General features: G+C 36.9%; 1 protein-coding gene across 3 annotated transcripts in view; it reads left to right on the top strand.

The window, feature by feature from the left end:
* SP100 (SP100 nuclear antigen) overlaps positions 1 to 14,748 on the top strand; it is a 98,127-nt gene that overhangs the window by 50,727 nt on the left and 32,652 nt on the right. For all 3 annotated transcript variants that reach the window (XM_055346111.1, XM_055346109.1, XM_055346110.1), the window contains 4 exons: positions 319 to 375; positions 617 to 700; positions 4,463 to 4,579; positions 5,501 to 5,554. In XM_055346111.1, coding sequence (XP_055202086.1) covers positions 319 to 375; positions 617 to 700; positions 4,463 to 4,579; positions 5,501 to 5,554 — 312 coding nt within the window. The remainder of the gene's footprint in view (positions 1 to 318; positions 376 to 616; positions 701 to 4,462; positions 4,580 to 5,500; positions 5,555 to 14,748) is intronic.

The following is a 14,748-nucleotide window of genomic DNA, read 5'->3' as shown; positions in this document are numbered from 1 at the left end:
GCAATTAAAACTCTTGATGTAACAACTATCGTTCTTTACTACAAAATCTTTGTTCAAATTTTTTGTTAAATCCTCTAAAATAAAATTACTTGTAAATTAATTGATTCACATTATACATTTTGAATTAGGTGGGCTGGACTAATTGATACAATATGTAAGCCTCAAAAAGTTCAATGGCACAAATACAATACAAATATATTCTTCATTTGCCTAAATAAGATAAAGTAACTCCTGGAGTGGAGGGTGCTCTGCTCTGTAAGACTCTTGAGGGTCCCAGTTGATAGAGGCCCTGACAACTAGAAAATGTTGCTTCCACAGACTCCCTGGATAACCAAAGGAACTGGAAGAAGAAGTACATGCCAACAAGCGGAAAGGGTAAGACATGGTGGAAAAAGGAAGTACCTTCCATGGCAAAATTGTCCCCCAGCCCAGCCCTGGGGATGGTTCCTAGAGCAACTTTGACCAACAGGTCAGATGGAGCCACAGGGTAGCCTGGCAGTAGGAGTATTCCTAGCTCCTAACTTCACTCTCCAATTTTCCTTTTAAAGAATTTTGTACTAGATTGGTTCCTAGAACACAGACTGAGACTGCTAAGAAATTTTATTTCTTTCTGCAGGGATCAGCAGTGATAACTTTTCAGAATTACATCGTGCAGAAGAATCTCAGGAATCTTCTAACTCAGTCCTAAGAAGTGGGTCAGGTAAAGAAGATTAGGATGCCAAGCCTTGGCCTGCAGAATGTCAGGAATTAAACGCTACTGTTTCCTGATGCATTTTATTCTCAGCACCTTGAAGACCTGTATCCAGTTAATCCTGGGAACTCCTTTTCAGCATTTTAGAAAATAGAAGGGGACAGGAAATTATTATAAATTCATGTTTAACAGGATGAGTTCTATTGAATAAATGTTTGTAATTATATACTGCTGTTGTGGAAGAAATGAATAGCAAAATGGTGGTATCTTTTTAAACACCTATTGTCATGCCTACTAACACTAAGACCTTAGATTTCTATAGTGGCATATTGATTGACATTAATGTCATTTGTAATTGTAAAAGCCTCAAAAGACAACTGGCTCCGCTATGTAATTACAGACAGTAATAAAAGCGTCAGATCAACAACTTTCAAACTTTAGTATAGTTTTTGACAGTTTCCCATCATATTGTAATTTGATTATACTGTGTTATTTTAAACTACTTTGGCAGATAAGATCTTACTTTGTAATCACAATATCCTTAAGATTTAGGCATGCTAATTCTTGTCATCCTATTTTGGAATAAAGAAGTAGACATTTGACCAAATTCACCAATTTGGCCAAAGGTCAAAAAGTATAACTATTGTATATAATAGGCAGGAATATAAGAGCTGTATCCCATGATCAAAATCCAAAAAGGAGGTACAAGGGAACTGATATATAGTATCAGCAGTATGTATCAGTGCCTGATGCAAGAAAAATTTATTTTAACAACTAGATAGGTAGATAGATAGAGATTGATAGATAGATGATAGATAGATAGATAATAGATAATAGATAAAAATGAAAATCATAAAGAAAAAAAAAGATGGTAGGAGTGGTGCCAGATATAAGGAATACAAAATACCTGGAAGGGAAGAGCCAAAAAGGATAAATACAGAAATAAAAAGGAACAGAGATTAAGAACATCATTGATGAAAAAGAGAAAAAAAAAACACAGAGCACAAGAGAAATCAGGGAAATGGGGAGAGAAGCTCATAGAATCAAGTAATGGTGATAGAAATGTGTAAAGCAGGGAAATGGTCAGAAAATAGAGAAATAATGAGAAAAATGATATGTGACCAGATAGGAAAGATGACAGAGCACATCTTTGTTGGATATAAGGTGTAGTCATCAGTGTGGGTATTTTCTCAGCTCATCTGAGCCATGAATGTAAATGAACATGACAACATCAAAGTGGTCACTGTCTATAGTCTGTCATTTCCTTATTTCTCTTCAATGTCCTCCTGTGAATTCAAAGCTCCGCAGATGAATAGAGGAAGAAGGTCAGAAGAGATGCCAACCTATAAGCACCTGTTGGTGCTTACGTTACGTTATTATTATCTTTTATATATTATATCTATTATCTATTATATAAGCCGTTACATTATTATTATCTTTGTTTTCTTGTCTGCACAGAGGAAAAGCTCTTCTTTATCTTACCTCCCCCCTAAAACATTGCATGTACATGCAAATGCAGACACACATGCACACACACACTCCCATACATAGACGACTTATGTAAGGTTTGGACTGCTTTCAACAGGTTTGAGGGAGTCAAAAGAGAAAGAAGAGCTATGTTCCTGAATGGAGGGAGGTTAACACTGAGTGGGTAATGTAAGGAGAAGGAATGGAAAAGATAGGCTGGGCTCTTCAAATGGAAAAACATCTCACTGAGTATGCTTCAAGTATTTTCAAGTGGAATGGAAATGGAATCCAAATATCACCAGATTGGGGGGTTTTGTGGGGGAAGAGTGTTGATTTTCAAGATACTCTCAGAAGTTGTACCAGAAACATGGCAATAGAGTCCATGACTGACTGAGTCTTACAATGTAGAAAGCCCATAGTGAATTGGTAAAAGTAATGGTGGCCAACAGTGTGGTCAGTGCCAAGAGTAGTCATTTGGTCATGATGAAAGTAGCAGTCTATGAAATGAAGCTGAATATAGATAAAATATAAAGGCAAAAATTGTACTTGTAAAAACAGCTAAAATATCAAGATTAAGAGAAACAGACTGGAAGCAAAGAGAAAATGGAAAAGGAAGTGACAGTAGAAAGAGGATTACTTCAATAATAAAATGAGATTCAGGGATAGAAGCATAGAGAATTGATGGAGTGGGGTACATACATCGGGAATAAATGGAGAGAAGAAAGAGGAGGCACACAGAGAACCATGTAGAGAAAGAGTTAAAAGATGAGATAAAAAATGGCAGAGTGTAAAAAGAAGAGAGGCAAGATGGAGAAATTGTGGGATCTGAAATGGGACAAAAGCAATGTTGGTGCAAGGGTGGTTCTCAGTAGAAGTGGCTTTACAGAGCAAGGCGCTCCCAGGTATCAGTGTCCCCTATAACTCACCCAGATTACAAGAGACGTTGCCCAGGCATAGGCATTTCACTCATTCCTATGGTTTCAATCACCATCCACAACTTAATAGTTCCTAAGCATACATTTCCAGCCCAGCCCCGTCCTCCAAGCATCTAAACTCATCCATCCAAATGGCAGAATGACCTCTGTCCAAGGTTCTGAAGGTCCTAGCCTTCCCCACTTTAGATGTCTTTCAAAACCTTCAAACTCAACACTTGCAAAACTGAACACATCATCTTCCTAAAACCAGCATCTGCTTCTCCAGTGTTCTCTGTTTCTAAAATACACTATTAATTGCCCCATTGTTTTCAAATTGAAATTCACAGAGTCACCCATGACACTGTTGTCTCCTCAATTGACACACCACATCCATCACCTAACTCTATCAAGTCTTCCTTTTAAATGTCTCCAGCCTGTCCTTTCATCTCCACTCCCAGTGCTGACACTCTAATCCATATCTATCTCACTTCTCATTGTACTAGATCTACAGGATCTTGTTCTCCTTCTAATCTTCTTCCCACCAGATGTATTCTAAGTGATTTAGCTAAATTGATATTTCAAAACTGCACCCAAAGTCCTTTAATTTCCTTTAGGATTAAGTCAGTTCTCCTTCATGGGGCCTCCAAAGCCACTTACCTAAGGGCTCCTGCCTCTTTCTCCATCCTTATCAATGTTCTTTATTCTTTCACTTCATGCTCAGATATACTAAACTCCTTGTGGTTACTTTCATTTGCTGAATCTACACACACTTCTTTACACACATTTCGTCATATTTCAATATATTCACTCATTTGTTTCTGTGTCAATTCCCTGGTTGCTCATAAAATTGACAATCATTGATACTTCAGTAGTCTTCTGCCTGAATTACTATCAGCACCCATCTCAGCGCCTGGTACATGAAAGGGGTTTAGCAAACTTACTGAGTGAGTGAAAAAAAATTGTTCACTTCCTGTATTCTAACATTTGGAACTATTTCTGTCAAAAGTTACTTTATTATAGTATTTATACAGAATATTTACAAAAACTATTTTAATAATTGAATTTTATATATACAAATATATAAATGTAATAAAATAATATTTCTGGAAAAGAATAATGTCACATAAAGTAAATATAAAAGTATGTGAAAATGTCATAAATGGTGGATAGGAAAAGCATGTAAAGAAAAAGTAGAAGAACAGAAATACAGATTTAGGGCAAAAAGAAAAGGATAAAAGAAAAAACAGTTTGAAAGGAAGGGCAAAAACAATGGGGAGCAAACAAAGAAAGTGATTTCAGAGGTTGAGACATCTTTTAGTGGAGGGTTGGGGGAAGGGAGGATCATTAGAGAAGAGATGCAAATGAAAACTCTTTACAAATCATAATTTAGGAGCAGAGTCCCAAGGACTTGGAAATGAAGAGTGTTCATGTGTCATGTGTCTTTCGAAGGGTATTTCAAGAGGCCAAGGAACAAGGACTGAGAATAGCCAAGCATCTGACACGATGGGTAAGGCTGCCTGAGGGTCTTGGGGTGGAGGTGGTTCTGCTGATACCACAGACCCTGGGTATGTAGTTGATCAGAGTTCAAGGACATCAGGCAGCTGACCAATGGAATGACCAGTTATGGAAGTTGAAGGGTCACAGGGTCCTAGACTGCACAATGTCAGGAATCTGATATCAGAGCTTTTGTTTCCTGCTGCACTTGACTCTGAACACACTTTGATAAGGAAGGGGTACATCCATGCCAGAGTCCCATTCTCTGCATCTACTTGACCTGAGCCTTTTGGGAGTGGCAGGGAGGCAAGAGATTCTTATAAAGTCATGTTGAACAGGGTGGATTGACATGGATGATCTAGTAGAAACACACTGGCAAAAATAGCAGTATCTCATTTACTAAAGTATTGGATTTATATAGTGACATCCCACCCTTGTCCGTGGAATGAAGAAATCCAAGTGTTCTTCAGATAATAGTGTCACTTTGTCACAACCTTGGAAAAGCCTCAAAAGACAAATGGTCCTGTTACCTGTCAGGAAACAAAGGCCCTAGATAAATATTCTTAAACTCAGCATATAGTTTTGAAGAATGTCTTCCATAGTTGACGAATGTAGTGATTTCTCATTAACTTTTGTAAATAAGATCTTATTTCATTGTTATAAAAAGTTTAAAGCCTGAACAGGATAACAGTTGCTTTTCTTGTTTCATGAACGAAGAAACTGATGTACTTAAGAAATTAAGAGCCTTTTATAAAGTCCCAGAGAAATAAAGGACCTTAGATATCAATTCAGTACCTGTTTCCTTTAGAAGGAAGACAGAGAAATGATACTCAGATCATTATAAACTCAAGCCTTCCGCAGTGTGAATTGTCATAAGATTTGTAATTTTTATTTCTAAATTACAACTATATGACCACCACCTATTACTTTCTAGATACCATGGATATTGGAAACAATCCTACTTCGGGAAAACACAATGAGAAAATAAGTAAGAATGAAAAAGAATTTACTTGATTTTTATGTCACAAATGCAGTGTTTTTTTTAATGCTATAATTTATCATTATTTTCTATGCCTTTCATAAGGAAAAAAAATGAATGCCTTTTTTTTAAATGAATGCCTTTTAAAGCCTTTTAAAGCAACTATTTTTTTCCAAAATGGTCATATCTTGATATTGTTTTATTCTGATTTTAAAATATCTTTCTTATAAACATTGGTATATGTCTTTGCAGAATTTTTCTATGCATGTATTAAGTCAGTTTGGAATATATTTTTATTTATCTTAATATGGTAATTCTATACATTTTCCCCTTTCTTGCTTTTTAAAATTAATGTATCATACCTAAGCAGTAAAAACATTTAACATTTTAACTGAACTATATATAGTCTTATTTGGTGCTTTCACATGCACCAGTCTTCATTTTGAGGGTGATTGAGCATTTTTCATTTGTTATTGGTCATTTGTTTTTCTTCTTCATTGAAGTCTTTGTCACAGAGTGTCATGTCAGCTTCCTATAGTGGTGGTTGTCTTTTTCTTACATTGCTGAATGGATATAGAAAAGCTTATCTGGTATATACATTAAATCCACATTATATATGTTGCTAATACGCTGTCCCATTTGTTTTCCTTTCCTTTTGTTTATTTGTCTGTTTGTTTAAAGATTATTTATTTTAGAGACAAAGAGAAAGCATGAGTGAGGGGAGGAGCAGAGAGAGAGAGAGAATCCCAAGCAAACTCCCCACTGGGCATGAAGGCAGACTGGCGGTTCAAACTTACTACCCTGAGATCATGACCTGAGCTGAAATCAAGAGTCAGATGTTTAACTGACTGAACCATGAGGACGCTCCTATTATATTTTCCTTTTAGGCTTGTTAATGGACTCTTTTGTCCTAGAGATGTTATAAATTTTTAAGTAGTCAAATTTGTCAGCTTTTTTCTCTCTTGGGTTTCCCATTGCTTTTATAACAGCCATTTTACCTGAAGATTTTAAAAACATTGTTCCATGTTTGATGATAGAATCAAATGTTTGAAATACCTATCATTTTTTATGTTTACATCTATAATTCCATGAGTTTTTCCTCTCTGCTTTCATGTGAGGTGGGAATTTAAAAAATATTCTCTACACTATTACATTGTGATTGAACCACCACTTTAATCACACAGTGCCTTTACCTGTCTATATACTAGATTTTCTTTTGCAATCAAAGGGGTTACAGAAAAGAAGAGAAAGTTCAGAGGTAGCACCATCCTGATGACTCATTGAGGGTGAATTTTAGAATCAACTCAAGAAGATCCCCCTCCTGCCTCCTTCCCAAGTTCACTGGAATCTCTGATTAGAAATGCACTGGGTGTTATTTGTAAGTGATGAATCACTAAATTCTACACCTGAAACCAATTTTACCATATATGATAACTAACTGGAATTTAAACAAAAACTTGAGGGAAAAAAGAAGAAATGCATTGAAAATGCAGATTAACTTTGGGAGAACAGAGATTTTACCCACTTATATCTTATTTAATGCTCTTCCAATAGGAATTTTCTTGCACTTTTTAAAAACTCTTATATGGTGTACCAATGTGTTTGTTACTATGGATATCTTTTTTTCCCCATTACATAATACCTGGAGTGAATTTAAATGAGACAAAGCTCTCAAAATCTTTATTTAAGTAAAAAAATCTGTGGTTATTTTATTACCTGCTTGCGTGTGAGGAAATAAGAATGCCAAGAGGTTTTTTTTTCTGATTTAATATAAAATCTTATAAGCATTTACATAGTTTAGGGATTCCAATGTCAATCAAAACATGATGGCTAGTATCGAATTGCTGAATTACTATTTTGTGTAACACTTTATGTTAATTACATTGGAATTAAAATAAAAATTTTAAAAATATGATGGCCAGGGATACCTGGGTGGCTCAGCAGTTGAGCATCTGCCTTTGGCTCAGGTCGTTATTCCCGCGGTCTTGTTATAGAGTCCCGTGTCAGGCTCCATATAGGGAGCCTGCTTCTCCCTCTGCCTGTGTCTCTGCCTCTCTCTCTGTGTCTCTCATGAATGAGTGGATAAAATCTTTAAAAAAATATGATGGCCAGATCCAAGAATTATCAAGACTGTCAATCAGATTTAAGGCTTCTTTGGAACTGGTTTCATGAGAAGTGGTAATAATTTCTAATTGGGGGAGTATTACAAGACCCCTTCAAATTAACTGTTCCAAGGACAAATTTTTTATCAACTGAGAGAAGAACAAACTGGTAATGATTGCCATATCTCCATATTTTGCAAGAGAATAAGACTTACCTTTTTATGAGATTTCTCAATTTAATATTTTGTCAAATCATATTCTTTAAGTAGTTTATGGTGCAGAATGCTCTCTCACCTTCCACAGCTATAAGTTGGGGGACTTTCCCTCCATCTCTTTCTGTAATTCCCTGTTAATTACATATATATATACATTTTTAATAAAGATTTCAAATAATTAATTTATTTGAGAGAGAGCATGAAAGAGAACACAAGTGGAGGTGGGCAGAGGGGGAGGGAGAAGCAGGCTCCCCACTGAGCAGGTAAACCAAGTCTGGGCTCAATCCCAGGACCCTGAGCCAAAGGCAGACGCTTAACTGACTGAGCCATCCAAGCATCCTTCCTTGTTAGTTACAAAGACTTACATTTTTCAAATCTGATTTCTGGATTTCGTTAGATAGCCATATAAGAAATGCAAGCCCATAGAATTCAGAAATATGTAGTTGGCAGAAAACAGAGAAGGGCCTGCAAGAGATTTTACCTAAAAACAGTGAAAATAGATACATAGAGATTTTTTTTTCTCCTATAGCTTCCTATCTTATTTCTTAAATCTGAATCAGCTTGAGATCCCCTGTGTTTTTTTATTTTCAGATTTCCTTTCTTGCTTTCACCTAAATACAGTGTGAATGATCTGTTCAGTATTTAGGAGATTGATGCTTATGATACCTTTTTAAAAAGATGACATCTTAATAATATTGTATACACATTATTACTTATAGGCTAAGTATTGTTTCCAGCATCATTAAGATACTTTCTATATTTTTTCTTGTATCTCCAAATCCTGACACCCCTACCTTATTCACATTCCATTTACCAGACCTCACCCTAATAGGCTTCATCATACTTCCCTTTTCACTGCTCTGCTTATCCACTGTACATTCCCAACGCTTCCACAACTTCTCTTTCCTTATAAATCAGACCACACCTATACTGACAACCACCAAAACTCAGTCTCTCTTCAAAGTACTCATTCTGGGTGAAGATGCACAGACATTGAAACTGCCCATGATTACTTACTGCAGTAGCATGAGGAATTTGGCAGAATGGAAGGAAGAGCCAGCTTTCGGGGTAATATGGGTGCTCCCCCATAAAGGAGTGTGGAAGGCTTCAGTAGAGGATAAGATTTTTGAAAGACTGGACAAGCTCATGCTAAAGACTGGATAGAACCATGTTGGCTGCAGATGAAGTCCCCATGGCTCCGTCTGAAGGATATGGCAAGACAATTCACAGTGACCCCTACTTGCACAGACTAAGGGGATTAACCTCCTTCTTTTTAAGCTCTAAGGTTTACCCAAAGGCAGAGTTGCAGCATGGCTCAAGGTATAATCACAACACAGGTTCCCAGTGACACATGTGCTTATTGGCATAGCCCCCCCAATGCAGAAATCTTGGGTGCTAAATGCAAAGTGAGAGGCTCCATATTGTCCCATAATAATGAAACAGAGAAGGGCTAATTTTGCATGGTTAGGCCAGTGTTGTACCCCAAATACTTAGTATGTTTTCCTTCTTTAGCTGTCCTTGCTCTAGGTCAAGGTACTAACATCACAAGAATTCCTTCATTCTGCTGTATAGCAGGTGAGAAAGACTCTGCGTTAGAAATAGTTAAGCCTTTACATATTGATCCATCCACGAATATGCCGGATGAGTAATTTAAATAAATTAATTAATTCTCTTTGTGAAAAATTGAATCCGCATATATAATTGTACAAAATATATACTTAAAGCAAAAAATTATAATAATAAAATACCACAGTAAAATAAAGGAAGGGGTAAAGAAATATCAGAAAACTACAAATTAGAAGATTGGAGTGTGGTGTTTTGAGAGAGAGAGAGAGTGCGTGCACACATGTGTGCATATGAGTGGGGGAAGGAGCAGAGGGAGAAGAGAGAGAATTTTAAGCAGGCTCCAAGATGAGCTTGATCTCATCACCCTGAGATCATGACCTAAGTCAAAATCCGGAGTCCAATGCGTACCTGACTGAGCCACCCAGGTGCCCTTAATCCCTTTTTTTGAAGATTGGTGATTTTTGATTGTTGGCTCTTTGTTATGGATAGTGATGTCATAATCAATGTTGTTGATTAATGAGGGTTCTTTATAGACTCCATTATGAAGGTGAGGCTTCCTCTGGACTGCATGCTCCCTAGGATTGTAAATATTGACCTTAGATGGAGCTATGGCCCTCCTGGCCTCACAGGTGGGGTGGGAGGCAGGTGGGTAGGACGCAGCATGTATGGAGAGCAGTGGTAGAAAGGGAGGCAGATCTCTTTCCTGCAGCCTGGGCCTGAAGGGAGCAGAAGGGATCTGTCCTTGACAAACTGGTTTCTCCAGTCAAGAGGATGGAGCTGGTGTGGCTTGTTGGAGGGTAGCCCGCAGTGATCACCTGATCATGGCCTTTCTGACAGGGTTCTTGGCTGCCTCTTACCTCCTAACACCTGGCAGACGTTGGCATCACCGTGATCAGGTGAGGAAGTTAGGAGAATATGGTCCCTTTCAGGCCACATGGATGAATGCACTATTTGGGGGGACACCACAACTTCCCACTGCCGATAGCTCCTTCCTGGTGATTTGGTGGTGGTATTGGTGGTGGTGATCCCTTCTCAACTTCCTGACATCCACATATTGGAATGCCCCCGGGTTTGGACCTGAGTGCTTTCCTCATCTCTAATTATACTCTCTCCAGAGGGATTTCATGTAGTCTGGAAGCTATAAATTCCTTGAATATGTGAATGACTGCCAAGTATATTTCTCCTCCTCTAATTCTTCTCTTGAACTGTCATAAACCCAACTTCTTACTCCAAAGTTCCCCTTGCATTCTAATAGGTGTGTCAAATTCATCATGTCAGATTTCTTTATTTCAGTCCCAAACCTGTCATTCACTACCAGTCATCTTTATCTCTGTAAATGGCATGACAACTAGTCAGCTGCCTGAATCAAAAATATAGAACGTATGCTTGATTCCTTCTTTTTCCTAACCATTCCCCATATCAACTCATCATAAGGTCTCAAACTATATATCAAATTTGTCCATTCTTTATTTGCTTTGCCACTTCCCTGATTCAAGCCGCATTATCTTGCATATGAAATACTGCAGAGTCCTCCTAAGTGGACCCTCTGCTTCCATTCTTGCCACCTATAATTCATTCTTCACTCAATAGCCTGCCACCCAGTTGTTTATACCCTTTCAGTGGTTTCCAACTGAACCTAGAGAAGCATTACACAAGCTGCCTTGATCACCTTTTAAATCCCATCCCTTACCATTCTTGCTCTTACACACTACTCTGGTCCCGGTGAACAAACTGAGTAAGTTTCTGCCTCAGGACATTTGCACTTTCTGTTGACACTAATAAAATGCTTTCCCCCTCAACTCAGATATCTCCTCCTCAGAGAGGCCTTCCCTGATCCCCATTTCTTAAATATCCCCTCCAGCTTCTTTCACATTATCCTTTGATCTTTTTATCTGATTTATCATTTTTTATGCACAAAAGATGTGATCTGTGTGATCTAATTTTCTATATTATCCTTTATGATTGCGCTTCTCAGTCTTATTTTAAGAAATCTTGACATAACCTGAGGCTGACTTTCAGATAACTTTTCATACCTTCCCTATTTTACTGAACATTTTGACTAATGAAGGACAGGATCCAGTAAATAAAGATTCTCTCTTCCATTTCTAAGATGAGCAATTTTTTTAATAGCACTTCAAAGGATCCCCACCTGGATCAGGACCACAGTAGCAACTGTCCCAAATGGCTTTCTCTCCTATCCTTTGCCCCTTTCCAGTTTACCACCTTGGATCCTTGACACAGTTTCACAAGTAAACTTCCTGAACACAAACCCTTATCTCAAAATCTGCTTTTGGGAATACCAGGCTAAGACACTCCTATTTCTTTTCTCGTTTTGTATCTTTAATCCTTTTGGAATTGAATTTTTTAGTGTGATAAGAGGTAGGGGGTCTAATTTTTTTCCCAACGTTGGTAACCAATTGTCCCAGCTTCTCCAATTATTCCCATATAATACCACATAGGACATGTATCACACTGCCATATATCTATATGGGTTTGTTGGGGGGCTTTCCAGTCCAATCCATTACTCTATCTAAATCTGCATCGATACATAGCACATTCTAGTACTATAAGTTTATAATATCTTGATATCTGGTCAAGCAAGTTTCTTTCAATTTGTTTCTTTTTCAAAATTATCTTAGCCATTTTGGATAGTTTTTCTTTCATATAAATTTTGGTAGCATCTTATTGAGTTTCCTTGAAAATCCTATTGACTTTTTATTGAAATTGCTTAGGATGAATTTGGAAAGAATTGACATTTCTAAAATATTAAGTCTTCTAATTCATGAACATGATATACCTCACTACTTACTTATGCTGTTTTCTTTTTATATTCTTCATTCATTTATTCGATAAGTCTCTACTGCCAAAGCTGCCCAATAATGGTAAAGAGGTAAACAAAATCTTATTGAACTTAGATTCAATAAGTGGACAATACACAAACAAATATAATATTTTAGATGCCCCTGATTACCTCTTAAAATTACCTCTTAGGGGATCCCTGGGTGGCTCAGTGGTTTAGCCCCTGCCTTCAGCCCAGGGCATGATCCTGGAGTTACAGGATTGAGTCCCACATCAGGCTCCCTGCATGGAGTCTGCTTCTCCCTCTGCCTATGTCTCTGCTTGCTCTCTCTCTCTCTCTCGAATAAATAAATAAAGTCTTTTTAAAAATTAGCTCTTAAAATCTCATTTCTTACCATCCCTTTCTTCACACACCACTCTGGCCTCCTTAAATAAACTAAATAATCTTCTGCTTCAGGACCCTCTCACTTCATGTTGACACTATGTCAAATGCTTTTCCCTTCACCTCAGCTCAAGTGAGGAGACAATAAAAGTAATGGAGGTATAAAGTGATAGAAATCATGTCTGGTATCTTCACCATAAGCATGTTTGCTGTAGACATTTTTGCTGCAAACATTTTTCTGTATGACTAATTGGCTATAAGGAAATTTTGCCATAAAAAATTAAAATAACTGGTGGACAGTTTGGTTTCATTTCTTCATTGACTCAGTACTCACATTTTTCTAGTATATAAATTGAACCCTCATAATGGTCTAAACAGCGGTACACTTTGAGCCCCCATTTCCCACAGAACTTTTGAATGTTCACCAGTGGACATGGAACAATATGCTGAGAATATGCAACAGTGTAGAAAGCTTTCACAATGTGATACAAAGCTCAGTCACAGATATACATCCCAGTATTGGGAAACTGATATCTCTTTTAGTGATGGAAGAAATTTTAATGAAAAAAGGAAAAATGCTATGCTGAACAAGAAGACAAATCAACAAGCCAAAAAAAAGTATGATACTATAGGCAAAAGACTTTGAAGACAGGTGCTTGGATACAATTCACAAAATAAAATCAGTTACTTGTCCAGTACAGCCATGAATCTGCAGTATACATTTTGATATACAAATATTTTTTCAAAATATTTGTGAATATTTTTTTGATATACAAATATTTTTAATTGCCCAATAAAGTCATTTGAATTCTTTTAGTCATTTTTCTTGATGTCCTTTTAAATGAATATCCCTCTTTTATTTTTCATGATTTTATCTTTTATGGCAAAATTGCTTTATGGCCAGTTAGTAAGTAGCAAAATGTTTGTAGTGAAAATGCTTATAGTAGAGATGCTTACTAAGCAACAACCTAACACCTACAGAAACATGCCATCTTATATGGGGTAGCCAGTGGGAGCCTCCCTGACAAACTGAAGCATAAGTAGATGTCAAATGAGGTGAAGGAAAAATCCATGGTGCAGAGGCTGAGAAGACCTCAGGGCAAAGGGTGAAGCAGGACACACGGGATCTTTTGAGGAGTGGCAAGGAGACTACTGGCTGGGGAGGAAAAGAGAGGTGAATGGCAAGTGGTTTCTAAGGTCATGCATACCTCATAGGCCATGATAAAAACTTTGGATTCTTGTCTTAGTAAGAGGAAAAGACTCTGGAGAGTTTTGAGCTAGGGAATGATATAATCTCATTAAGTTTTTATTTTTTTTTTTTAAATTTTTATTTTTTTATTTATTTATGATAGGCACACAGTGAGAGAGAGAGAGAGAGGCAGAGACACAGGCAGAGGGAGAAGCAGGCTCCATGCACCGGGAGCCCGACGTGGGATTCGATCCTGGGTCTCCAGGATCGCGCCCTGGGCCAAAGGCAGGCGCTAAACCACTGCGCCACCCAGGGATCCCTCTCATTAAGTTTTTAAAGGATTGCTCTGTAAGCCACATGGAGAATAAACTTTAGGAGGGTGGATGAGAGGTCAGTAATGACCTAGGCAAGGCTGCTGCTGGACTGGACTAAGCTGGTAGCAGTGCAGGTGTTCAGAAATAGACAGATTCTGAAAACACACACATGTAACACAACAGCACATCCATAAATGTGTATTTTATATGTTTTATTTATTTACAAATATATAATTTATATTATATACAAATATAAAAATATATATAATAAAGAAATGTTTTTGTACAGATAAATAGAATATATACGATACAAATATGAGCATGTCATATGTGGAAATACATAAACATAAATTATAAATAAAATATATGCAGACTATGACAATTATATATACTTAAATATATAATATAAAATATTTCTATAAATTATATAATATAAAATATGTAAGTACATATACATAAACTGTAAAAATATTATATACATTTATACAATACATAAATATATATAAGTAATACATAAAGTTATAAAGCTACATTTTATACACATAAATATACACATATAGTTTATATAGTATACATAAAAATATATAGTATTTTGTGTATATATAGCACTGTAGTATAATATATACTTTATATACA

Source organism: Nyctereutes procyonoides, unplaced genomic scaffold (assembly GCF_905146905.1).
Source record: "Nyctereutes procyonoides isolate TBG_1078 unplaced genomic scaffold, NYPRO_anot_genome, whole genome shotgun sequence".
NCBI classification, from domain to species: domain Eukaryota; kingdom Metazoa; phylum Chordata; class Mammalia; order Carnivora; family Canidae; genus Nyctereutes; species Nyctereutes procyonoides.
The sequence above is the reverse complement of the archived record's forward strand: the minus strand, read 5'-3'. Positions and strand labels throughout refer to the sequence as shown.